The 25,792-nt window shown below is 59.0% G+C and overlaps 2 protein-coding genes across 8 annotated transcripts in view; both read right to left on the bottom strand.

Moving 5' to 3' along the window:
* Positions 1-683: 683 nt before the first annotated feature.
* Positions 684-9,203, bottom strand: SCN1B (sodium voltage-gated channel beta subunit 1). 2 transcript variants are annotated; one of them, XM_036108523.2, is made up of 6 exons: positions 9,004-9,203; positions 7,152-7,318; positions 6,135-6,375; positions 1,804-1,945; positions 1,411-1,487; positions 684-1,327 (listed from the first exon to the last, which is right to left on the bottom strand). In XM_036108523.2, exons 1-5 carry the CDS (start codon positions 9,041-9,043, stop codon positions 1,421-1,423), a joined length of 657 nt encoding a protein of 218 aa, XP_035964416.1. In that variant the 5' UTR covers positions 9,044-9,203; the 3' UTR covers positions 684-1,327; positions 1,411-1,420. The 2 variants fall into 2 exon arrangements, with proteins under 2 accessions (XP_035964416.1, XP_035964417.1); XM_036108524.2 differs by having other exon boundaries at positions 1,416-1,487.
* Positions 9,204-12,090: 2,887 nt separating this feature from the next.
* The window catches only part of GRAMD1A (GRAM domain containing 1A), a 44,974-nt gene continuing 31,272 nt past the window's right edge, over positions 12,091-25,792 (bottom strand). For all 6 annotated transcript variants that reach the window (XM_078063483.1, XM_036108514.2, XM_078063486.1 and 3 more), the window contains 14 exons: positions 25,639-25,734; positions 24,765-24,845; positions 20,759-20,871; positions 20,440-20,590; positions 19,648-19,846; positions 18,561-18,704; positions 16,795-16,910; positions 16,567-16,709; positions 16,032-16,135; positions 15,775-15,948; positions 15,584-15,671; positions 14,344-14,451; positions 14,143-14,263; positions 12,091-12,549 (listed from right to left, as the gene is read on the bottom strand). In XM_078063483.1, the coding sequence (XP_077919609.1) occupies positions 12,457-12,549; positions 14,143-14,263; positions 14,344-14,451; positions 15,584-15,671; positions 15,775-15,948; positions 16,032-16,135; positions 16,567-16,709; positions 16,795-16,910; positions 18,561-18,704; positions 19,648-19,846; positions 20,440-20,590; positions 20,759-20,871; positions 24,765-24,845; positions 25,639-25,734 (1,731 nt within the window). In that variant the 3' untranslated portion in view covers positions 12,091-12,456. The remainder of the gene's footprint in view (positions 12,550-14,142; positions 14,264-14,343; positions 14,452-15,583; positions 15,672-15,774; positions 15,949-16,031; positions 16,136-16,566; positions 16,710-16,794; positions 16,911-18,560; positions 18,705-19,647; positions 19,847-20,439; positions 20,591-20,758; positions 20,872-24,764; positions 24,846-25,638; positions 25,735-25,792) is intronic.

Here is a 25,792-nt window from a genome sequence, read left to right as displayed (position 1 = left end):
CCGGGTGGGGGGATGGGGGGCTTGGCCCGGAAAAGGCAGCACCGAGTGCTGAGGTCCAGGCCAAGTGGCCGGAAGTGTCCACAGGTAGATACACACTGTCCCGCCAGCAGCCAAGAGTGATCCACGTCAGACCCCAGGGCCAGATAAACACCCAGACACACAAGGGTCACCAGCAGCCACGTGCTAGTGGACAGCCATGCTCCCAAACCTAGACCGCGGCCGCTCATCCCACACGCTCGGCCCCATGCAGAGCCACAGTCTCCCACAAGGGGGTCATGCCTGGGGGCGGGCACTGGTGCTGCCCGCCCCTAATCTCTCTCTGCCCCTCCCTTCATTTGCATCTTCCTCTCCCTCCCTCGCCCCTCCCCAGCTCCCACCACAGCAGAGAGCCACCCTGCTAGGAACACAGCAAACCACCAAAACGCCTGCCGCCTCTCTTCCCTCCATGGCACCTTCCCTTCCCTGCTGCCCCCGTGACTCCTCTCTGGCCCCCTCCCAGCCTCCCATCCCACTCATGGTCCCTGCTGAGCTAGTGACCCTCCCGGTCCCCACTAATTAAGTGGCTGCACCTTCCCCCTCCTTTTGCCTGAATGTGCACAGAGGGCGGGTCCCTGGGAAAACAAAGGCTTTTGGATTTGGGCGGGGGTGTAGAGGGTGACGGGGCTCACGAGAGAGACTATGAATCAAGTCCAAGAATCTTTATTTCATGAACAAAACTACTCGTGTGAAGAGAGAAGAGGCTGAATGGGCCTTTCTAAGTGGCCACAGTCCAAGGCTGGTGAGAAAGGGCAGGATTGGGCTGGGGCAAGAGTGCATCACAGGGAGAGGGGACCCCAGGTCCAGCCAGAGGAAGGAGGGGAAATGTCGCTGGGGGTCGGGTCGGAGTGGGTCCAGCACCCCCTGCCCCAACCTTTGCCGGCCCATCACGAACCCCCCCACTGGGTGGAGGAGGGGGGGCAGGGAGGGGCTGGGCCCCAGTAGTGTGCATCTGAAGCGGCCAATGTGTGCAAATCAGCAAGAAGGAGGGGTGCGGAGCCGCTGCCCCCACCTCACCGCCCCCCTCCTAAACAGGCAGCAGAAGCAGGGGTGGGGGCAGCGGCAGTATTGCTTTACCCATCATGCATGGCGTGGGTGGGCGATGGGGCAGGAGGAAGTGGGCTGGATTGGGGGTGTGAGCCAAGCCCCCTGCCCCCTCCCACCCTGGCAGCTCCGTTGGCAGGACTCTGAGGCTCGTGGAGGCCCAGGAATGGCCAACCCGCCCTGGGGGCAGGCTGTGCCCAGATGTTCCCCATTAGGGCTGGCTCTTCCTTGAGGTGGAGCCCAGGGCCTAAAGGTGAGGGAGAGACAGGTATCAGGGACCTAGTGGGCTGACACCCGCCCAGGCCCTCCAGCCCCTGCCCACCCACCTACCTTACCGGGGCTATTCGGCCACCTGGACACCCGTACAGTTCTCTTTGCTTTCTGAGGTGATGGCCAGGTATTCCGAGCTGGGGGGGCAAAGGCCAGGTGTAGAGTTACCCCCATCATCAGTTTGGCCCACCCCGGGAAACCGAGGAGGGTTGGGGTCTCTGCCCCAGGTGCACAGTGTTCCGGAGTTAGAGAGAGGCGGGGACTGCAGGCTGGACATCTAGGGATCCGCAGGAAGTCCAGGCTGGGGCCTGGAGTCCTGAGTCTGAGGGAGGAGGGGACCTCGGGGGGTCAGACTCTGGGTCCTGACCCTACCCATCCGTGACAACAGATGTACCCCTCTGGGAAGCCCGCGTGTCTGGGTCGCCTGACCCCCTCCCCACCAGCGCCACTCACGCATTCTCTTGTGCAGCGGCCTCCGTGGCCGCGGCGACCTTCTTGTAGCAGTAAACCATCTCTGCCACGAGCCATATGGTCAACACCACGATGAGCACATACATCATGATCTCCGACACGATGGACGCCATGTCTCTGTTGGCTGCAAGGGCCAGGCAGGGTCAGGTGGCAGTCAAGGCCAGGCTCGGGAGGCATGAGGTGCTCCCAGCTGGCGCTGTGAGCTTGGCCAAGTGACCTGGGTTCCCTGGGCTCCCTGGGCCTGGTCTGCAAAGGGGACTATGCTGTTTCCCTAGAGTCATCGTTGTTACTGTGATTTTTGTTTGTTTCTTTTAAAGTAGGCTCCCCACGCAGCATGGAGCCCAGCGCGGGGCTTGAACTCACGACCCTGCGATCAAGACCTGAGCTGAGATCAAGAGTGGGACGCTTGACCGACTGAGCCAGCCAGGCGCCCCGTCACTGTGATTCTTAATAACCAGCATCCAGTGGGCTTTGGGATCCCCCTCAACCTGCCCCCCTGGGTGGCCGGAGGGGGCATCTGTGTCATTCAGGAGGCTGCAGGTGCCCGAGAGTTGCAGCTCTGCAACCAGAAGGCTCGGGTTCAGATCCCGACTCTGCCACTTGCCACCTGTGTAACCTTGGGCAAGTGGCTCACCCTCTCTGGGTTTGAGCTTCTCCATCTGTGAAAAGCTGATAATCACAATATCTCCTTCTTGGGAGTGTTGTACAAATTAAATAGGCTTCAAAAATCCTTAGGATGGGGCTTGACATATAGGTAGCCCTCAACACCTGTTTACTATTATTAATTCTACTATTACTGTTATTACTGGAGCAGTAGAGCATAGTAGTTGAGAGCAGGGGCTCTGGGAACCGGATTCAAATCCTGACTCTGCCTCTTATTAGCTGTGTGACTTTAGGCAAACGACTCCACCTCTCCGAGCCTCAACTCGTCCTCTGTAAACTGGCGGCGATAATCCTCATGCCTTCTCACAGGGTTGCTGGGAAGAGAAAGCAAGTTAATACCCGTAACAGGCATGGACGGGCTCGCAGTGAGCACCGCCTCAGTATATTGGCTCTTGAGTGACATTTTCCGGAAACCTGCTGTCCTTTCCGCGGCACTGGCCCTTGCCATTGCCAGCTTCCTTTCACTGAGCCTAAATTTAAACTGTGAAGGGGATGTGCTCAGCCAGGGAACCAGAGGCGAAGGCCGCTGTGACGTCCTTGGCCGGATTTCACAGGTGTCCGCCCCGTACTCCCGGGCCTCTCCTTCCTGGTGGCCAGGATCTCATTTCCCCCGCTGTCTTCACATGGTCTTTCCTCCCGTCAGTGGGTACTCTCTGTGCTCTGCCCTGTGCAGATGGCACCGATGCTTTCTGGGCCAGAGTGAGGGAGGGCGGCAGGGCTGGATGTTTCTCCCCTGCTTCTGGGCCAGGAGGAGCTGGGGAGAGGGCTCCACGCGTCATTCATTCATTCGAAAGATAGGAAGGCGTCTCATACGGTGAATGCCTGCTTTCAGCCAGGCTCTGTGCCAAGTTCTTTATGTGAGCGTCTCCCTGAGTCCCTGAAACACCCCAAGGATAGAGAGAGTGCTGGCTTCCCACGTCAGCTGACCTCAGGAAGCACACTGAAGTGGATATATGTTGGAAAAAGCGCACATCTTCAGAATTCTCCTCCCTGCTCCTGGAACTCAGTGCTCAGATGGATTGAGGTAATCTGGTATCTCCTGCTCTCCCAGTCAGATGAGGACGGTGATCGACCGGCACGGCTCTGTAGCCCATTTTCCAGACAAGGACACTGAGGCTCAGAAAGGGGACAGCACTGGACAAGGATGCACAGCCAGGATTGCACTCGGAGCCAGGATTCAACCCCAAGTGTAACTGATGGCAGGCTCTGAGCTCTTCCCTGCTCTGGAAACTACCGCAGCCGAAGAAACACTTGGTAAAGGGTGCTGTATGTCAAATGCAGTCTCCACTAAGCCACACAGACATCTCAGGAGGTAGGACTGTCATTCCCCTACTTCACAGATGAGGAACTGAGGCAGAGGGGTCATGCAGAGGGTAACAGGCCCCTTCTCTGGGGAGAACTTTGATTTCTTCAAAAGCCCCCAAATCTTCTAAAAGCTGGCAGCCCCCCAGATCTGAAGCTCCAGCCTGCCCCCCTGCAGACTGGATTTCTCACTAGCCTCAGATGCTGCTTCCCTTAAGACGTTCTCCACCCATACTGGCTATAGCCGAGATAGAAGTAGCCCTCTTGTCCTCATTTGCCGGCTCCACTCATGCTGGGGGACCCCCAGGTGCTTCTACCATCTTCCACAGCTCTGCTACCTCAGGAAAAGTTCTCACCACCAACACCCACTGGCCCTCCTTTGGAAATGACTCCATTCATTCCTTGGGGTATTACCAGGAGGCATTCTAGGCTGATGGGTAATGCTGAGAATGCAGTAAGATAGTGGATTATAAAAAAAAAAAAAAAAAGAATACAGTATGGCCGGCAATGCTAACAGTACAGTAATAACCACAGGTAATCAGAGAAATACTGTGGTGTGATGAGTTATGTTAAAAATACTACAGTATGCTGGCTGATGATGAATACAGTTGAACAAGTAAAACTTTAAAACACTACAATATGATTAATCTAAAATACTATAGCATGGTGGGTAATGTTACAAATACTCTAGTATGATGGACTACGATAAAAATACTGTTGTATGTTTGGTAATGTTAAATAGTATAGTATATAGTAATATAAAATACCGTACTATGGTGATTAAAAAAAAAACCCACTAGAGTATGTTGGATACTCCCGTAGACTCTGGGAAGACAAAATAAAGAGCTGTGCCTTTGGTAAATGTAAAGAACACAGGCTCTGGGAGGTAGTAGAATATGGTAGATCGTGCTCGCGCCCCAGCCTCCGTCCCGCAGATGAGGACAGCATTCCGAGCAAGGGCCAAACCACAAGAGCCACGGGACGGAGGAAACCTGGGAACCTCCCAGCTCTCCTGACCCCCTCGCCTCGGCACTGAGTCGGGAGACAGGATTGACACAGATTTTGTGAAACCTCGGTATTTGGGGGCGTTTCTTGTTACAGCCACACCCAGGGGGCGGGGCTCCGTCTTCTACATCCGTGGGTGGCCGCCCACCCAGCATCGTGACCTACGCCAAAGAGGAGCTCACACATGTCTCCTGCACTGAATCCTGCTGGTTCACTTTGATAACAAACGTAAAAATGCTAATTATCAAACGAAACCCACAGGCTCTGGCTGACGGCAGAGTGTAGTGAATCACACCAAGAACAGAAACGGCAGTCACACGTGCTTGGCTGGGTTCAAATCTAGGTCCCAGCTCTGCGATCTCGGCCACGTGATCTTACCTCCCTGAGCCTGGGTTTCCCCATCTGTAAAGTGGGGCGCGTAGCGGCCCCTAGCCAGGAGGGTGGGTGGGGAGGTTCAATGAGGGTCTGCACCCCTCTTGGGGAAAGGAAGGACAATGCACGGTGCTTGATAATGCGCGTGCGCTGTGGGCCCCACGGGCCGTATTTGCCGTGGCTCTTCGGTGGCTCAGGTTCTGGGATGGTGTCCTGACTCTAAGCCAATGGGCCCTCGGGCCCTGGAAAATTCCAATTTACACCCATCGGAAGATGGTTCAGAGAACGGATCCAAGGCAGCTGGAGCCAAAATGATGACATGTCCCCAAACGCCTTAGATGCTTGCTGTTCCGTGTGGCCCCACACCGGCAGCACGGGCTTCCCTGAGACCTTTTAGAAACGCGGCCGGGGCCCCACCCCGGGTCTGCTGAGTCAGGGTCTGCACCTTAGCAAGACTCCCAGGACGCTCACGAGCAGTGCTCGTGCAATTTGAGGAGCTCTGCTCTAGGGGACGCACTCTTGTCTCTTCCGCCGGGGTGACCAAGGGAGGAGGGGCTGAGGCCACCGGACAGTCGGCACCTCCACTGTCATCCCCACTACGTGGGCAGCCTACACCCAGCCCGCCGCTGGGTCCTCACACAGCCCTGAGAGGTGGATACCATTATCATCCTGTTTCCCACGGGACAGCCCTTCCTCAGAGACAGGAAGGCCCCTGCAGGACGTCCCACAGCACACGTGGCAGAATTCCGCACCCAGAACTTTCAGGGGAGAGGTCTGCTGGGGCCTCGCCGCGGGTTGAAAGGAAAGGAAACCCAGAGCTGGGGCTGGGGAAGGAGGTGCGGCTCCCCCTGCTGCCGTGGGCGTTTGCCTGGCCCAGGCGAGGAGCCAGCCTGTCCCCTACCTGCCATCTGTCCCACCATCTGGCTGCCGGTGGGCAACAGGGGTGAGCGGGCAGGCAGGGCCAGACTCACCTTTGTCCACCACCTCAAGGTGGATCTTTTTGACGACGCTGGTGTTGTGCTCATAGTTCTCAAAGAAGAGCAGGCGGTAGACGTGGCACTCGTAGTCGCCGGAGTGGTTGTAGGTGACGTTGGTGATGAAGATGGACAGGTCCTGCAGGTCCTTGGTGCCCCGGCTGCCGTTCCACACCACGCGGCCCTCGAAACGCTCATCTTCCTCCAGCTGCAGCACCTCGTTCTCATAGCGCAGGATCTGGGGGGCAGCCGGGCAGGTCACCGCCTGTGCCTGTTCCCCCCCAACCCCCACCCTCGTCCAGACTGTTCTGTCCCTTGCCCTGACACTCAGAGAGACAGCAGACACACGTGGGCAGCATGACCTCAGGCAGGGAGGGCACAGGGGGGCGAGGATCGTGCCCTGGCCTGCCCCCAGCCCTGACTACGTCCCTGGCCCACGCACACACGCACGCTCACACACATATTCCTCAGGCACCCCTCCACCTTGCACCCCCAAGCCCCCATTCAGCCTTCCTGGTTTTCATTCTCAGCGGGCACGCTCCTCAGCCAGGGACAGAGGAGTCCAGTCTCAGCCACGGCAGACCCCAATGCTCCGGGAGGCCCTACGAGTTTATGGTGCCCCCTCATGTGTAGTTCAAAATACATATAACGTACAGGAGGGCAGGAAAGCGCTGCTTTTCTTCCATGATGACGACCTCAGACATCCTTGCTGCTACTAAATCTTTGTGCCAACCGCGTGCCAGGGGCAACTGCTGGATCACCCCTCACCCAAGCCTACGAGCTAGAGACTGCCGCCACCCCATCTTTAGAGAGGAGCAAACTGAGGCTCAGAGAGGCCCAGTGCCTTGCCCAAGGTCACCAGCTGGTCAGGGGTGGAACTGGAATCTGAATCCAGGTCATCACGAATAGCACATTATCGGAAACGAAGGGACAACCCCTCCCGCGGGCTGCCTGCCACGGCGTCCCACACAGGAGCCCGCCGCCCCGCACCTGTGCCGGGCGCCCCCCCCCCACCTTGACAAACTCCTCCGTGCCCTTCTGGCGGAAGGTCCACTCTGTGAAGGTCTCGGCGGTGGTCTCGCTGCGGCGCTTGCAGGAGATGCACAGAATTTTGAAGGTCATCCCGTATACGGCTTCGGTCTCTGAGTCCACCTCCACGCAGCCCCCCCAGGCTGAGGACACTGCAGGGACAGCAGGCTCAGGTGGAGCAGGGGCGCCCAGCACCCCGGGCAATGCCAGGCTTCCTGGCCGTTGGCTCTCGGGCCTCTCAGAAACCATCTGTTTCCCCTCGACAATGGTTACGAACAGACAGAACCAGACAGACGTTCAGCCTGCCCCTGCCACTTGCTGTGTGACCTTGGCAAGTCCCTCCTCACCTCTGGCCTCAGTTTCCCTCTGTGAGGTGAGGGAAATGGTCATCTCTGCTTCGAGGGGTTGCTGGGCAGATTCCACAAGTGAGGTAAGGCCCCAGCAGGGGGCCTGCCACGCAGGAAGCCCCTCCCCCCCAAACAACATGGGGCTGTCACTGTGGGCAGTCACTCAGAGTCTTTGCTCTGTACCCAAGTAGATACCCATGTACCCCTTCTTAAGCAGTCCCCTTGCCCATGGTATTGCAGCATTTAGGTGCTGGGACTCGAATTCCAGATGTGTTAGAACTTCAATGTGGCGGAGTCATTTCCCCCTGCGACTGCTCTGCAAAACCAGCCAGCCCCAGAGAATGGGTTGGGAGAAGGCAAGACCTCAGAGGGGTGGGTGGGCGCTGGAACCAGGGCAGCCCCACACTCCAGCCCAGCTCTCTTGTCACCCACCCTCCACCCAGCTTCTCTGGCCCCTGTCCCCTCTGTCCCCAGGCTCCTCAGCTCCAGACCTATCTCCCAGCTCTTATCAGCTTCTTGAAACTCACTGAGCTCTTTGCAGCCTCAGGGACTTTGCACCCCCGCTGGATTCCAGTCCCCTTGAGCGCCTCCTCCATATTCTTACCTGCCACCCCCTTTCCCAAGGCCCAGCGCTCACCAGCTAATGCTGTGCCTCTCCGGCTCCAGCTCTGGGGCTGTTTCCTTGTCCCTGAGTCTCTCCCTCTCTGAATCTTGGGAACTCCGTGTCCTCCGCTGCTCTCTCTTTCTAACTCCTTGAGCACCTCTGTGACTGTCTCCCCTACTTTATATCTTAGGGAGTCTCTCTGAAGGGTCCACCACTTTGTGTCCTCTTTCCAGGCTCAGATGGCCTCTCTCCCCCTTTCCCTGTCCCTTTTAAACTCCACCTCTCCCAGTGTCTACCATCTCTCCTGCCTCTCTCAAGTTTGTCTCTCCAGCGCTCCGATTTCCAACTCGCTTCTCGGCCTCTCTCTGGCATCCTCTACAACCCTCTCCGTCTCCTTCCTCCCGGTTACTCCCGATCCCCAGTCTCCGCGGAGCACTCCGGAGTACTCCGAGTCGCCGCGCCTCTCGCGCCTTCCCTTGCGTCCCCATCTCTCCCTGTCTCTCGGTCTCCCCTGTCCCAGTCTCCGGGCGCCGCCTTCCCTCCACCTCCCCCCCGCCCGCGGCTGTGGGTGTCACATTGCAGCCTGCGGGGCTCCGGGAGCAGCTGACTCCGCGTTTCCTCGCCCCCGGCTGGGCGCCCGCAGCCGCCGAGCTGTGCCAGCCCGGCCCCCGCCCGCGCTCGCCCACCCGCACCTCCCACCGCCCTCCCCCGCCCGGCTCCCCGCGCTCACAACTTCGGAAGCGGACTTAGCCGGGCCGGGCAGTGGGCCGGGGGCGGCCGTCGCCCCGCCGTCCCGGGTCCCGCGCGCGCGCACCCCGCCGCCGGGCCGCTGCCCGGGCCGTGCCCCCCCCCGCCGCGCCACCCCCCCCCGCCCCCGCGCACTCACCCAGTGCCGCGCCGACCACCAAGGCCAGCAGTGTCCCCATGGCTGCGCTGCGCGCGCTGCGCCCCCCTCCCGGGCCGCCGGTATTAATAGCGGGGCAAGAGGCAGCGGGCCCGGGCGGCGGTTAGAATGTCCCCGGGAGCGCGCGGGCGCAGCAGCTGCGGCTCTGGGACCGGCGAGGAGGGGGGGCGGAGGGGGGGCGCGGCCCCCCCGCTCCGGTTACCGCCGGGGGCCCAGCCCCGGGGCCCGGCGTCCGGGCATCCCCGCCGCGCGGGCGGCGGCCGCTGCTCGGGCTGTTGCGCTGGCGCGCGCAGCCGGGCACATTCGCCAGGTGCACCGACCCCGGCCCCGCTCCGGCTCGGGCGCGCTGGGGCGCGGGCCGCGGTCTCCTGCGCACTGCAGCGGCGGCGGCGGCAGCGGCGGCGGCGGCCCGGGGAGGGAGGAGGGAGCGGGAGGGGGCGGGATGAATCACCGCGGGGGGAGGGCGCGGCCGCCCAGCCTTTGCCGCAGCGGCCCGGGAGGCGCCCGCTGCACCGGCCTCTCCGGGTGGCGCAGGGACCGCGGCTTCTGGGCATGGGCGGATGGCCTGGGTGTTCCCCACCCCTCCCGACTCTGGGGACCCCCGGCACCGGAGTCCGGGAAAGGTCACCCCCAGAGTCACGGAAGGGCTTAGAGGGCGTTTGGGGGGCAGGGTTTCCGACTGCAATTTATGGAGGTCATCCTCATGGGATGGAGGGGGACTCGGCTGGAACCTCCAAGTGACCTCCCCTTCAGATCCCTGACATCGGGGCCTGGAGGTCACTGTGCTGGAACCCAAGTGGGCATGGGGGGGATCAGGCTAGGGCCACCTAGAATACTTCGGACTCCACCCAAGCAGGTGGGGGGTGCTGGATCTAAACCAGAGACGCTGCTCTGGGGGTGGGGGGGTACCATGTTTCAGGAGGAGGGTCCTTGGTCTCTGATGTTACCACCACCCCCAACCACCACCACTGTTCAGGCCCCTGCTGCCGTTCCCAGGGCATCAAACTTATTCCTGCCTCAGGGCCTTTGCCTTCTTTGCTCTTCCCTCTGCCTGGACCACTCTTCCCCCTGGTGACCAAAAGGCTCACTTCTTCTTCTCCTGCAGCTCTTGGCTCCAATGTCACCTTCATCAGGTCGTCTGTCCATTCCCAGGAAACTGCCTCCCCTGTCCCTTACTTGACCGACTTTACTCGTTTCGTTTTTTTTCTACCGCATTTGTCACTACTTGACATTATACTCTTCCTTTATAGAGATCTTCCACCGCCTGGCCCTCCAACCCTGGACTAGAAGATGCCCCCAGGTGGGGACAGTGTCCTGCGCACCACTGTGTTCCCAGCACCTGGAACTGGGCCTGGCACATTATAGGTGCTCGATAAAGTGAATAAATGCCAATGCTAGAGCCCTTCTGATGCGCTGGATCCATTTCTCCCCCCCCAATATTGGCAGCAAGTTCTATTATTATCCCCATTTTACAGAAGAAGAAACTGAGGCTGAGAGCTCCTCACTCCCTTGCCTAGGGTCATGTAGCTGGCCTCAGGTAGATCCGGAATCCTGCCCCGGCAATGCCGGGTGGAGAAGTTGGGGACCAGGGTGGGAGGGAGACTTCAGGCTGGCTGCTCAGGTCCTGGCCTCCAGTTCTGGGTGTGAAGTTCCAGAATCCCCCTGACCCAGTCCCACTGACCAAGAGGAACCAGGGTGTGGGGCAGGCTCGGGGCAGAGGAACAGGAAGCCAGGGACACTGGACACTTTGTGGTCTGAGCCCCTGTGCCAACACCTCCTGGGCTGTGAAATTGCCCTGCAGAAAATAACTCTCTTGCTGTACCGAGCCCTCCCCCTAGCAGTGGGTGACAGGCGAGGCAGTGAGGACAGGCCTTAGGCACCGGGCAAAGGCACGTACTCACAGCCCGACAAGCTGGTGTTCACCGAGCACCTACTGTGGGCTTGGTGCTGTTCTAAGCACTTTACTAACATTAACTGTAATTCTTCCTACAGGGTGGGCATTACCACTATTCCCAATTAACAGGTATGGCAAATGGAGGCCCAGAGTGGGTAACTTGCCATGATCACATAGCTAGAGGAGAGGATGGCTCTGTCCTTTGCCACTTGTGGTCCCTCCCACCTCCATCCAACCCCTCCCTCCAGTCCTCTGTCCCAAACCATCAATTTAGAAGTTTCTTACAGCCTGACGGTGACATGCCAAAGGTCTCTCCTTAGCTCTCACTCACTCTGGAACCAGAACAGGGTTGAGACAGACCTGGGTTCTAGCTGGACCAGAGACTTGGCCTCTAAGCCCATTTCCTCATTGGCAAGACAGGGGTCCAGATGGCCTCAACCTGGACAGGCCATGGTAGCGTCCTGCAGGGGACAGGACCTTGCATCTAAGTGTGGAGACACCAGGGACAGGCCTGCAGTCCTTGTCTTCGTGCAGAGTGGCCTCAGACACGTACCTATCTGCCCCCCCCCAATCTCATGGAGTCACCGTGAGACTTAAACGATCACCAGATCTTGGCACAGAGCCTGGCCCACACTTGGTACTTACTATAGGAGTTTACTTTTCTCTCCCCGCAATTTTTCCGTAAGAGTAACATCAGTTGAATACGTACTCTGTGCCAGGCCCTGTTATGAGTAGCCACATTTATTCATGCATCTCTTCTAATAGTGGCTTGCGAAGTGGGGTCCTGGGAGCTGGTTGGAAGTGCAGATTCTCAGCCCACCCCAGAGCTGCTGACTCAGAAACTTGGGAGGTGGAGAACTATTCACTTCTAAGAACCCCAGGAGAAAGGTGCCACTCTTATGCCCATTGTATGGGAAACAAGCTCAGAGGGCTTGACCCGGGTTACGTGACCACTAAGGATCAGGGGTAGGATCCGAACCCAGGCCCCCAGGCACCTGAGTCTGCCCTCACAGCCCCGGCACTAGACCCTGATGACGCAAAGCTTGTGGAAGATGCTGGAGAATCCCAGATCGTGTTAGTGACTCGGGCCCCTGAAAATGGACAGATTCCCCCTTCCAGCACAACGGGAGCCCCCCCCCACCACCACTCCCAGATACCCCACAGGCACAGCCACAGCCATTTCCAACCCTTTATTGGGGCTCTCTGTTGGCCCCAAATAAATATAATACATTAAACCCAGAGCTGAGGGAATCGTGCACCCCAGAGGCGCCCCCCACAGCCCCAGCTGGGCAAAATAAGTTAGCGGGGGGCCTGCCGAAGGCCAGGCCAGCTCCCTGGCTGGGCAGGCGATGGCAGCTGGACTCGCACACGCTGGTCTAAAGTGCATCTCGGTTCTGTGGTCCCCATTTCTGCGTGGCCCCTGGCTGGGCCACTGGGAGGGGGGGCGGGGGGCTCCCGGCGCTCACACCGTGCCAGCGGTGGCCGCCGAGGCTCTGTGTCCGTCTGTCCGTTAGGGGGGTCGGCCACGGGGCTGGGGGTCCTCAGGAGAAGCTGTCGTCGGGCCGTGGCTGGGAGTCGAAGGGAGGGTCTGAGACCGTGATGCCTTGGTGCAGCTTCTCCAGCGAGAACTTCATCTGGGAGGAGAAGTGGGCAGGGGGGGAGGTGAGTGCCGGTAGGGGTTCCTGCTGTCGAGGAACTGGGGAGGGTCCAGAGAAGCCACATCCCCTGCCAAGGTCACCCCGTGACAACAGAGGAGCCAGACCGTACCCAGTTTAACTTCTAAGATGCTGCAGATGGAAGGGGCGCCCATGCCCGGGTTCTGGCCACAGCCCCGCTACGTACCGGGTGCTCCTGGGCAAGCCCCGTAACTGTCCCAGGCCCCCCCCCCCGGTTGAAAGATCACAGGACGAGTTCAGGGTTCTGATGGCCAAACACCTAGCACCTGGCACAGTAGCTAGTCTTACTCCCTGCTGTGTGACCTTGGGCAAGTCTGAGCTTCTCAGACCTTAGCAGCCCTATCTGTTAGATGGGGCCCAAGAGCATCCCTCTCACAGGCTTGGCCTTGAGGAGCAAATCAGCTGGTCATTTCAGCACACAGAACAGCCCAGCTCCATCTGTGTCTGCGGTAAACGAATTTGTGGAGTCAACTCTGTGCCCTTGGCAATTTAAGAGAGGAAAAGAAATCAGGATTTAACTTAGGATGGGGAGGCCGTGCCATCCCTCTCCCTGAGTGATGTGACCCCAGCCTCGCTGCCCCCCACCCCGTCCTGAGCATCTCCCTGCCCGCATGGTTGCAGGGGGGCAACAAAGCCCCTGGAGGTGGGCTCCACATCCTGGTCTCTAGCGACCACACACAATTTCACCGTCACCCACCAACTCGGGCTCTGGTACCCTTGGGCACCCAGCCAATGTCGGCTGCTCCTCCACTTCCCACCCCTCCTCCCCCCAGCTCAGCACCACCCCCACACCTGACCTTCGTGCCAACCCACCACCACAGTAACTGAGCACCTGTGTGCTGGCTCTGGGCTCATGCTGGTAAGCGCAAACACACGACAAGTGTTTACTACGAGCGCGGCACCACTCCAGCGTTAACTCATTTGATGTTCGCGACAGTCTTTGCGGTAGCAGCGTGCACAGAGGAGGAAGCCCAGGCTGGCTGTGGTGCAGGCACTTGCCCAAGGTCACACAGCAGAATCTGAACGTGGCCGTCTGAAGAGACGCTGTGACTGTACTACACAGAGTGGGGCAACCCCTTCTGGAGACGAGACCCTCGCATCCTCGGGAGGAACTCTTTCCCACCCTCACGTGACCCCTTAGTGGGGGTGGGGTTCAGGGACCAAGCCTCCCCACCCCCAGCCACGGTGACTGGCTCCGTGAGCCCAGCGGCCAGCAAGAACGAGCTCTTTCCTTTGCGCATCAGCCTGGAGCTGCAGCTGCCACCTTGGTCCAGCGTGGGAGGGGAGGATGCCCCCAAACAAAGCCAACCCCGGCGGTGGGCAGAGTCGGGAGATGGCACGCGCGTGGCTGGATTCAGCCATGCCTGCAGTCCGACACCGTGGACATTCATCCTCGGCTGAGAGCCAATTCTTTCTTCCGTCTTTCTGGCAACCCTGGGAGCTGGGGACTGTGAATGGCTTCCTCGTTGCACAGGGGGAGAAACTGAGGCCCAGGGGTATCTGCCCCACACTGGGACCTAAACACAGGGCCCCGCAGCCCCAAAGGCGCACCTCGTCTAGGAGCTCCACGGACGCCCGCAGGATCTGCCTCCACTTGTGCACCTCCGCGCTGTGGAACTGCTTCTGCAGGGCAAGGATCTCCGCCCACTCCGTGGCCGTCTGCGGGAACTTGCTGCACGGGGTGCAGGGACTGAGTGCGGCCGCCCTCCCCAACCTGCCCAACTTCCCAACCCCCTCGGGCCGCCCACTCACCCCTTGGCCAGGGCCAGACTGTGCCAGGCCTCGAAGGTGTGGGCTGCCCTCTCCAAAGACCAGAGGCGGTAAAAGAGGAGGACATTGAGGGCGATGAGGACGATGAGGCTGAGGGCAGGGATCAGAGGTCAGTGTCCGGACACAGAGGCTCTCCTAGGTCAGCAGCACTCACGCAAGCACACCTTGAAGGGGCACCACAACTATCCCCCTTTCCAGAGGAGAAAGCTGACCCAGAGAGGGTGACAGACATGCCTAGGGTCACACAGTCCGTGAGCGAAGTCAGGGTCGCATCCTGGCCACGCCCCTAACTGCCACAGCAGGCTGCCTCGCTGGGAGAGCTGGGGGCTCAGGGCCTGGAGAAGGGGCTGCAGCTGGGGGCTGAGGTGACAGGGGAGGGGGTGCAGGATGCAGGGCCCTACCTCACACAGATCCTGGGGAGGCAGCAACAGGAAGACAAAGAGGTGAGAGCCGCCCCCGCCCCTCCCGGAGCATGCCGCGCAGCCCCTCTCCGGACTGCCGGTGCTGGGAAACTGAGGCCCAGAGCGGCTGAGTGTGTGACCGAGCTGACTCTCACCTCCAGGGCCTGCTGGAAGCTCGGACCTCACTTCCATGTCCTCAGGGTGTCCTGCCCCCCTACACCCCCGCCCAGGCCTCTGGGCACATGGGTCTCCCTGCCTCACCCTCCGGGGGTCTCAGCTCAGGAATCCTCTGCTTTTCCGGGAAGCCTTCCCCAGCCTCCCGCAGCTTCCCCGTCCCAGCCCTGTCCCCCAGCACCCTGGCCTGCTGTCTCAGACCTGTCCTCAGGTCTCTAGTCACTTCTGTGTCCCCAGCATCCCCCAGCTTAGGGCTGGGCACAGAAAACAGGACTGAGATGTGTGACCGTGCTTCTTTTCCAGATCTCTCCCGGCTCCCCTCATTCTACCACCTCTGGGTGCCTGCTCCCCCAGAAAGCCCTCCCTGCCCCCGGGGCGAGGTCAGGCCCCTCTGACCTCCCAGAGCCCCCAGGGTCTCCCTCTCCCAGCAGGACAGACTTCTCCACGACACACGGAGCAGGATGCCATGTAAGGAGCTGTGTGGGCACGTGCCAAACATCCTCTCCCCTCATCTCTGCTATGCTAGGAGGTGAGCCCACGCCCCCACTCCGGCAGACGCCCAGAGAGGCCAGGCACCTGCCCGAGGTCACACAGCCAGAATGCAGAGCCAGGCCTGTCTGACCCCACAGCCCGGGCCCCTTACTCACACCACGCTGATGAGAACCAGGGCGCCGGGGATGCCTGCCCCGGGGCCCTGGTCGGCGGACGGTTCTGAGAAGCGCGAGCTGAGGGAACCTGAAGGGGAGCGCCACGCAGTCAGACAGGGCCATCCCGGCACACCCACCGGGCCTCCCACCCCTGCACTTCCACCTGCCCCGCCCGGCCCGAGGGGACACACCTGAGGTGTGCATGCCAGCCCGGGTGCAGGGGTCCGGGTCCGGGTGCTGGGGCCCGTCGCCGTGCCCCCTCCAGCTCAGGGGCCGCTTGCGTCTCCGCAGGCCTGACAGCAGTCCGCGCGCGTCCTTCCCGCCTTCCTCCAGGGACAGCTTCTCCGCTTTGGCAAGCTCCCGCTCTGTGGACACAGGAGAGGCCTCTGGGTGGCTGCACCTGGCCAGGCCACCACCCTGTCCCCGGCCTGGCCGACCTCTCCCCTACCCAGGTGGTGGAAGTAATCTTCGATGCCGCTCCAGGAGTTCTTCTCGATGAGTGACTTCACAAGGCTCCAGGGCTGTTTCCGGTAGCGGATCTCAGAAGACACCCTGGGGTCCAGGGGGGGGGGGCGGGGAGGAGAGGCAGGGGGAGGGGGTCAGGGTCTCAATCCACCCATTCCAAGGGGGTGCTTTCCTTCCCCCAATTCAGAGAGGGCCCCTTGTCACCCACAGACCAGACACCTTGGCAAGTCTCCCAGATTAGCAACAACCCCCCCCCCCCCACCACCAGCAGCTGAGCCCGCACCTGGCCCGGACTCTTCCACCTTGCTGCTGTGCCCCAGCTCCACACGGGGTCCCAGAGACAGCTCAACCCACCCCAAACTGAGCTCCTGATCTTCCCCCAAACCTATCCCTCGCCACCTTCCCCATCCCGGTCAATGGCAGCTCCGGCCTGTTCGCACAGGCCAGACTCCTCCGGGTGTTCTGGCACCACCCGAGAGAGGGGACTCTGTCAGGTGAGGGGCAGGGCTGCTGCTCACCGGAGACGAGCCTTGTTGCGGGCAAGACCCAGGATGCAGTAGCGGTGGGCCGTGTAGAAGTAGTCCTGGTAGGGGATGCCCTGGGTCAGCACCTCCGAGTCCACCACACAGCCGCCCGCCTGGGGGCCGCGCCGGAACAGCGTCTGCAGAGACCAGGGAGGAGGGGGGAGTCAGGGCCATCCCACCCGGCCAGGCCCCCTGCCCAGCCGGCCCCTCTGCCTGGCCCACCTGTGTCTCCACCACGGAGGCGCTCTTGGGGCCCAGCGGGTTGCTGATGGGAATCGTGTACGTCAGCACTCGGCGCTGGTGGCACTTGTCGCCACTCCAGGGACTCAAGGTCACATCTGGGGGAGGGAGGGAGGGTAGAATGAGGAGGCCATTCTCCAGTCTTCTGCCCACAGGCTGTGGGAACTAGCGTTCTGGGATAGTTCCAGTTCTCTGGGGACTCGGCCCCAAACCCACCCTGGCCCCATGCCCCATCCTGATGTCAGCCCCACCTTCCTGCTGGACCCCCGAAACTTCAGATGTTGGTAATACTCCAAGCTGGGACCTCTCTCTTCCCTATGCTTGTCACCTATCCTGGGGCCATCTCGTCTGCTCCTGCAGCCTCAGTCTCCCTCTCTGTACCAGTCCTGGCTTCTCCCCTGAGCCTCAGACCTAGGGTCCTGTGACCTCCTGAGCACCTTCCCTCGGAAGTTCCCCAGACACCTCACACCCACCAGGTCCCACACTGCCCTCGGCATCCCCCTAAACCTACCCCCCCTCCTCTCGGGATCCCAGCGCAGGGGTAGCCCCACCATCCTCCAGACTCCCCCGGAGACCTGGGCCCTGCCCTGGATACTCCCTCCCCCTTGTGTTCACTTGACCTCCTAAGCATCACTCCTGGTTCAGCTCATCCCTGCCTACCCAGGGTCCCACTCCGGCCCCCCTGAGTTTCTGGCCTCAGTCTCCACCTCTGAGGTCCAGGGGGTAGCTTCTTAAAGCCAAGCCTGTCCCTGCCCCTAACCTGCCTAGAACATTCCATGGCTCTCCAGGGCCTCCGGACAGAATCTGAGTCCCTCAGTCTGATGTGCCCATCCCTCCAGGACATTAGCATAGTATCAGAGGACCGTGGGCCCCCAACTCAAGGTACGGTCTCACTCATTCTGCAGGAGATTCTACGTGGCTCATTTTCATCAACACAGAAAAAAGAAACAGAGGAAGACGACCATCCGACTAGCCCCTCCCCTGCTTGAATCCCTTCCACAACCTCCTGAGCCATTCAGCTGGTCCCACGGTGAACCCTTCCATGTCACCTGGCGCTGTGGCTTCATCTCGCTATGCCTGGCAACAGAGGCCCAGCCTCAAGGGATTCTCCCAGTGTCTGCCCCTGGCCTCAGGGCCTTTGCAGGTACCCCGCTGGCCTCCTGGGTTTCTCCCCCATCTCCTCCCCTTTCCCCAGAAGAGTTCCTCCTTCAGGTCTTGGTTCCAATGTCACATCCTTCCAGCAGCTTCTCCTGAGACCCCTCAGGTCACAGATACCCCTCTGATGCTCACAGTCCCGGCACATCTGTGACTTATTTGTGTGTCTATTTACTGTCGTTCTCACTAGATTCTCGACTTCATCTGTCCTGGCCTCTGCACAAATCTGACAGAGCGGCCACTAAATGTGTGATCACAAGTTTGTGTTTATTAAATGCTTACATATATATGCCACTGCTCTTGGCACGTGTCTAGTGTCAACTCATACAGCCCTCAGAAGACCTGCATACACCGGGGGCTATTATCACGCCCCCAACATACAGAGCCAGAAACTGAGGCAGAGAGGCTCACAACCCTGCCCGAGGCCACTCAGTTAGTTCAGAGGCAGAGCCGGTCCGGTCCGGTCTCGAGGAGGACGGGCTTCTTGCTCGCCCACCGCCCAACCTGCCGCATCTGCTCCGCAGGGCCCGCCTGTCTCCTGCTTCGGCCTCCCTTCCCCCTCCCCTGCACCCATGGGAGCTTGGCCCCCTGACCTGTGAACTTGCACTGCTGCAGGAAGCCCTGCAGGAAGGGCGAGTCCGAGAAGAGCATCTGCTGCAGCCGCTCGGCACCCACGTGGAAGACGGAGTTGATGAGGAGCCGGCCGGAGAGGTCGGGAAGCAGGGCGGCCAGGTCAGCTGGGTGACAGAGAAGGACAGTGGAGGCTGCACTGCTCCCTCCTCGGAGCAGCCCCTCGCTTCCCCTCTGGTGACCGCTCCTCTCCACTCCCAGGCCTTGCACAGTGGAGGGGCAGCCCCATCCTCCCGGGGCCAGGTGGACGCTGACCAGAGCACTGCTTGGTCCCTTTCTGCCGCAGAGGTGGCTTTAGGGCGGGCATGTCTGCCGGGGCTCAGCCAGCCAGAGCCACCGTGACCAGTTCACTGAGCAGCACCCGGAGGCCCAGCCGGCTGCCCCCCACCACGACGGCAGGGGTGGGCCTGTGCTCCCAGGCTCATCTGCCTGAGCTCTCGGCTGCAGTGATTGGCTCGGGGGTGGGCCTGGGCTCCAAGGTGGACCAATGAGAGCCAACCCTAGAGCTTCTGGTGCCTCCCATGGGAAAATCATGCTTTCTCTCTGCTAGACTTGCTGGGGCAGGGCTGGGGCGCTCTGTACCACCCCACCCCCCCCCAGAATGGAGGCTACCTGAGAAGGAAGCTGGCACAGAAAATGGAAAAAGCAATAACAAGAGCCAGCACGAACTGGCCCGAGCACTTTACAAATATTAACTCACTTTAATTCTCTTAACATCGACCCTATGAAGTGCGTATGACTATTGCTCACCCCATTTTTCAGATGAGGAAAATGAGGCTCGAGGAGTTAAATAACTTGCCCAAGTTACACAGCTCGGAAGCAGTGCGGCCAGCATTTGGGCCCTGGCAATCTGGCTGCAGAGTCTGTGCTCTTACCATCTGCCCTGCTGCCTTCAAGGCAGAGCTAAAGACAGATTTCTAACAACACCATCTGAATGCCTGCACCCCCCAATTTCTTAGTGCCGTGAGCCAGCCAATCCCTTGCTGATGCCAGTCTCAGTAAGGGCTGTCACGTGTAACCGAAGCGGACGCCTCGGGCCACCTGCCTCACCTTCCTCCCCCGTGGACGAAGAGGAGTTACTCGTGTCTGTCAACAGTTCCTCACTGCGCAGCAGGTCCAAGGGGCCCAGGGAGGTGGGCCCCTCATGGGGGGTCGGCTCAGTGCTCGGGGGTTCAGCCACCGGGGTCACTGTCTGGCTGGAGGAGGCGTCTGGCTGGCTGTCCGTCTGCTCCTCCTTGTCCTCCTCTGCCTGCAGAGAAAGGCTTAATCCAGCTCGGTCTCACCTCCATTCCAGCCTGAGGGCCCCCCGTGTGCCCACATTGGCCATAAGGATTTGAGACTGTAGGAAAACCGATGCTGGGGGGTTGTGTGTGCACATAAAGCTTCCAGCCAAGCCGCAAGGGGCCCTGGGGCTGCCCAGATGAGGGCCTCTCTCAGCCCCTACCAGGCCTGTCCTGGGTGCCTGGGCCATAAGCCTTCTCATGCCTCTCCTGCCCATCTGTCTATCCTTCCATGCCTGGTCTGTCCATCTTTGTCAGTCCATCATTCCTTCCTTCCTTCCATCCATCCAAGTCTTGCTTCTTCTGTCTCTCAGTCTCTTCCTGTCTTCTGCCCTTTTGCCTCTCTCTCATTCCCTGTTTTCTTTGCCCATCTTCTCAGCTCCATCCCATCCCTCTATTCCATCCCCTCCCTTACCCCTCCGTCCACCTCTTCTCTGGCCCTCTATCCCTTCCCCTTCCCCCCGCCCCAACCTCTCAGTCTGTCCCTCTCCCTGACACCACTCCCCACCGTCCTCTGTCTCTTTCTATCAGCATCCTCCTCCTTCCCACATCCTCTGCTCACCCCATGATCTGCATCGCTGCTGGCCCGGGAAAGGTTGGGGGTGATGCGGCCACGGCGTGAGCCCACCGGGCTCGGCTCCTGGCTGTTGTCGGCTGCCCCTGAGGGGGTGATGTCACTCAGGGCAATCACGTCTCCCACTTCCTTGGGGCTCCTGTGGGGAAAGGGAAGGTGTGGAATCGCTGTATCTTTGAACCCCACACACCCTCCTGGTCTCCCAGACTGTATGCCCACCTCAGTCCACCCAGGACTCCAGGAGCTCTGCACACAGCCCCTACTGTCTCCCCCCACCCCGGGAACCAGCCACCAACCTCTGACTCACCCCAGACCGTTGAGCTGCAAGGGGCAGACATAGTCCTCATCCTCACTGGTGAGACCCAGCTCTGAGCCGTAGCACTGATGCACCAAGTGCCAGAGCTCCCGGGGGCTCAGCGTCTGGGCAGGGAGGACATGGGGTTGGCCTCCACCTAACGGGGCCCAGAGCCCTTCCGGTCCCTGTCCCCGCTAGCCCTCAGGCTCAGCATTCCCGAGGTGTCCACAAGGGGGCAGCAGCGTCTCCGGTCTCCGCCCTCCCCCCATCCAGCTCCACCCCCCCCCCACCAGGCAGGTGTCAGGGTGCTTAGGACTTGCCCCTTAGGTCCTCACAAGACTCCCACATCCACAGGTTAGCGTTCCCAGATTTACAGAGGAGAAGTTGAGGCCCGGGGAGCGGAAGTCACGCGCTTGAGGTCCCACAGGTGACCCGGGGCACCGCGGGGATTCAAACCCAGCCGGACTCCAGAGCCAAGGCTCCCACCCGCCACGCTGTCCTGCCCCCGTTTTCCTGAGCGTTCCTGGCCACAGCGGCTGGAGGCCCATGTCAGCAGAGCAGTGATAACCACAGGAGCTGGGCAGCCAAGCACCGGCTTGTTACGGGGTGCCAGGCCTGGTGGGCAAACTCACTGAATCTTCTAGAACACTTCTGTAAAGCGCTAACGTCATCATTTTAAGGCAATGACGCTGAGGCACAGAGGTGCTCAAGTGGCGGTGGCGAGACGTGACCCTGGGGCCGGGGCAGGGCCAGCCTGCCTCATGAGAGCTGACCTGACTGAGCACTTACTCTGGGCCCAGCTCTGGCTGCTATGAAGTAGGGAATGTCCCTCTCTGATGGGGTCCAGTGACTTGCTCCAGGTCACTCAGCTCCTCGGGGATGGAGCCAGAACTCGAACCGCCCCCGAGGTCTGGCTCCAGGGCCTGACCTTTGAACCCTCCTCCTGCCCTCACCCTCCCTGGAGTCTCTGACGCCTCGCTGTCCCTCTCTCAGGCTCCTGCGCCCGCACCGTCACCCCTGATCACCCCTGAGGAAGGGCCCGGCTGGAGCTGCCCCCGAGGGGACAGCACATGAGTGCAGCACAACTGGACAAGCGGGTTGGGCTGCTGAGGTGCCGCAGGCCCCCCCCTCCCCTGGTCGCAGACACGGACCATGCCCCCCCCGCCCCCGCCAGCAGAAACCCAATTTGTTTGGGGCGAAAAGCTTCCCCAGCCCTAGGGATAAATTATAACTGGTTTACACCAAGTTTTCCATCCGTCCTTTGCAACTGGGGGGGTCCTATTAGCCGGTTCTAGCCAAAGACATGCAAAGAGGAGTTGGCTTAAAGGGGGCTTTCCCTCTCTGATAAAGGAAAGTGCCCTTCCTACCCACCCATTTTCTCCTTCACGTTTGGGACACTTATGTGGCCGAGGGCATGATGCCTACGGCCGAAGCAGCCATCTTGCAACCACGAGGCAACAAGCATGTGGACAAAACATCAACGTGCAGAAGGCGGACAGTGTGGAAGAATAAACAAGAGCTGGGGTCCTTATGACATCGGCGGGGGACGGGAGCCCTCAAACCCACCCTGGGCTGCCTGCCTCCAGACCCCTAGTTAGAGGAGCGTCAGCATGATACAGAACCCAAGTGCCACGGGTCAGAACCCCAGCTCTGCCACATAAAATGCCTCGTGACCACGGGAAGGCTATCCCTCCACACTTCACTGGTGAAACAGCTGCCCCCCAGGGTGGTTGTGAAGTTAAAGTGAATTAATGCATGCAATGCTCAGAGCAGGGCCTGGTACCCAGGAGCACCCCAAATATTAGCTACTATTGTTACTCAGGAAGTAATTCAGTATCTGTTTGCTTAAAGCACGTGTGGTTGAGTTTTCCGTGACTTGCAGCCGACTGTATCCTACCTAAACTCATGCAACCGCAGCGAGCGTGGCCGGGGAGCCCGGAGGCCAGCCCATCGGAATAGGCCGAGTCTAAAGGCCCTTACTCAAAACGTCTGGGGCAAGACATAAGTCAAGATTAAGAAGTTTGGGGACCTGAGAAAGATCATGCAGTGCCTATCCTGCATGTAGTAATATGGTACCAATAATGATGATGGTATTGTATTTAGTATCCAGTGCGCTATGTACCAAAGGTTCTCCAAGTGTGGCCCAAGGATTTCTGGGGGTCCCCCAACCCTTTCAGGAGGTCCATAACATCAAAATCATTTCCGTAAGTGTGGTTAAGCGTTACTAATAGTATGAGATGCTACTTTCCTTTTTTGCTTTTATTCTCACACTGGTATACTGTGGAATTTTCCAGAGGCTACGTGACACGTGATGCTGTCTTTTTCTGGGGCCTCATGCAGTGTGTGCTCGTGTATTGTTGTGGTTAAGAATTCCCCAGTTTCAATGCAAGCTGGTGCAGCCACTCTGGAAAACAGTATGGAGGTTCCTCAAAAAGTTGAAAATAGAGCTACCATATGATCCAGCAATTGCACTACTGGGTATTTACCCCAAAGATACAAAAGTAGGGACCCGAAAGGCTACGTGCACCCCGATGTTTATAGCAGCAATGTCCACAATAGCCAAACTGTGGAAAGAGCCAAGATGTCCATCAACAGATGAGTGGATAAAGAAGATGTGGTATATATATACAATGGAATATTATGCAGCCATCAAAAGGAATAAGATCTTGCCATTTGCAACGACGTGGATGGAACTGGAGGGTATTATGCTGAGCGAAATAAGTCAAACAGAGAAAGACATGTATCATATGACCTCACTGATATGAGGAATTCTTAATCTCAGGAAACAAACTGAGGGTTGCTGGAGTGGGGGGTGGGGTGGGAGGGATGGGGTGACTGGGTGATGGACACTGGGGAGGGTATGTGTTCTGGTAAGCGCTGTGAATTGTGCAGGACTGTTGAATCTCAGATCTGTACCTCTGAAACAAATAATGCAATATATGTTAAGAAAGAAAAAAAGAAGAAGAAGAATGTAGCAGGAGGGGAAGAATGAAGGGGGGGAAATCGGAGGGGGAGAAGAACCATGAGAGATGATGGACTCTGAAAAACAAACTGAGGGTTCTAGAGGGGAGGGGGGTGGGAGGATGGGTTAGCCTGGTGATGGGTATTGAGGAGGGCACGTTCTGCATGGAGCACTGGGTGTTATGCACAAACAATGAATCATGGAACACTATATCTAAAACTAATTATGTAATGTATGGGGATTAACATAACAATAAAAAAATTAAAAAAAAAAAAAGAATTCCCCAGTTTCAGCTTCTTATACAGCAGATATTGGTAGATATAACCCACTTAAACAAAAGCTCTTTGGAGTCTATAATTATTTTAAAGAGTAGAAAGGGTTCCTGAAGCTACAGAGTTTGAGAATCACTGGCATATTCAATATTGGATAGATACTATAACTTTATGTTGATTTACAATCATATCTAAGGTGTACCCCAGTCAAACACGTTAATATTTTTTGTCCTGAAACATAAGAACGGTCACACGGAGATAAACATAGGCCTGTGCTATCCAAGAAGCACGTGCCACCATTTAAGTTTAAATGAATCAAAATGAAATGAAATGAAAAATGCAGATCTTCAGCTATGCTATCCACTTTTCAAGAGTTCAACAGGCCCATGTGGCCAGTGGCTGCCACACTTTGACAGCACGGATGGAGAATCTTTTCATCGTAATGGAAAGTTCTATTAGAGAATGCTGACGTAGACTAGAAATAACCATGTCAGCTCAGGGTCGGGTTTTGCTACGGCACACACAAAGGTACCTTCTCATTTTCAGAGCATTTTGGATTTGTGGGGGTGAAGAAAGGGCCATGGATACATGGATACGTGTCCGTGGGGGCAGGGCCAGGCACGGGAGCCCGTGGTAGCCCCTGCTGGGGTCTACACAGGAAGCTGCAGGCAGGGCAGCCCTGTGCCCATGGAGGAGAGCTAAGGGGCCCTCCAGTTCCCCAAGTTCTGGCTCTCCTGGCTCCAGGACCGCCCCCAGTCCCCCATCCATTTTCACCCAGACCTACCTTTTCAAGCAGCGCATTCTGCCAGAGGCGGAAGATGAGAAGGAAGCAGCGGTCCCGGGCCCCAAAGGAGGTGAAGAAATGCTGCAGGAGAGAGAGGAGTGTGAGGGCATGGGGGACAGACATGGCCAGAGGGAGGGGAAGCTCCGTCACCACCCACACTTTGTGCCGGGATCTCCATCCTGATGTATCCATTCACTCGTCCCGTCATTCACTCCACAGAATGTTTATCCTGTGCCCAGCCTGGCACCGGATGACGCTGGAGTCCCCGTGACGAGGAGACGGCCCCTGGCCCTGCCCCCAGAGCTCACAGTGCAGAGCAGGAGACAGGCACAGCCCTGGGTGGGTGGGCTGTGAGGGAGGAAGCCCAGGGCACTCTCCCAGTCTCCTTCGGCCAGGAGGGATGGTCATCTAATCCACATTTGGCCAATAAAACACAAAGGGAAGTCTGCTGGGAGGTCTCCCCACCATTCCCTTCTCCCTTCCTGTCTGAGTCATTGGTGCCAGGCAGCCATCTTGGGACCACGAGGCAACAATCATCAGGATAGAATGGAGCGTCAGGGAAGGGTTCCAAGGAGAGGGGACATCTGAGTTGACAGATATGTGGGAGGGAAGAATTCTACTATTACTATTACCCAGAGCAGCTGTGTGAAGGGGCAGGCCACAGAGACTGAGACGAGGGGCTGGTGGGGGGGTGTCCAGGTCGGAGGTGACGGGAGCCTAGGGCAGGCCAGTAGGGGTGGCGGGGGAATAGGGAGAAAGCGCGGGATCTGAGAGTTCAGGGTGCAGAATAAACAGGGCTTGGGACGAGAGGAGCTGGCTGAGACCAGTGACCACAGGCCGCCCGCCCCAGCCCCCAGCAGGTCCTCCGGCTCACCTTCTCGCTCTCAGTACAGATCTGGATGGCATTGGGGATCAGCTTGGCTGTTTTTTCCTTCTTCAGACACGTCACTTCCTTCAACTGGATGGAAATCTGAAGACGAGAGGCCGGTCAGAAGAGGCCCAGGCCCGGCCCGCCCCAGCCCCTCCTC

The sequence above is a fragment of the Halichoerus grypus genome, chromosome 15 (genome assembly GCF_964656455.1).
Source record: "Halichoerus grypus chromosome 15, mHalGry1.hap1.1, whole genome shotgun sequence".
Lineage (NCBI taxonomy): Eukaryota > Metazoa > Chordata > Mammalia > Carnivora > Phocidae > Halichoerus > Halichoerus grypus.
Note: the sequence above shows the minus strand (reverse complement) of the source record. Positions and strands in the feature narration are given on the sequence as shown.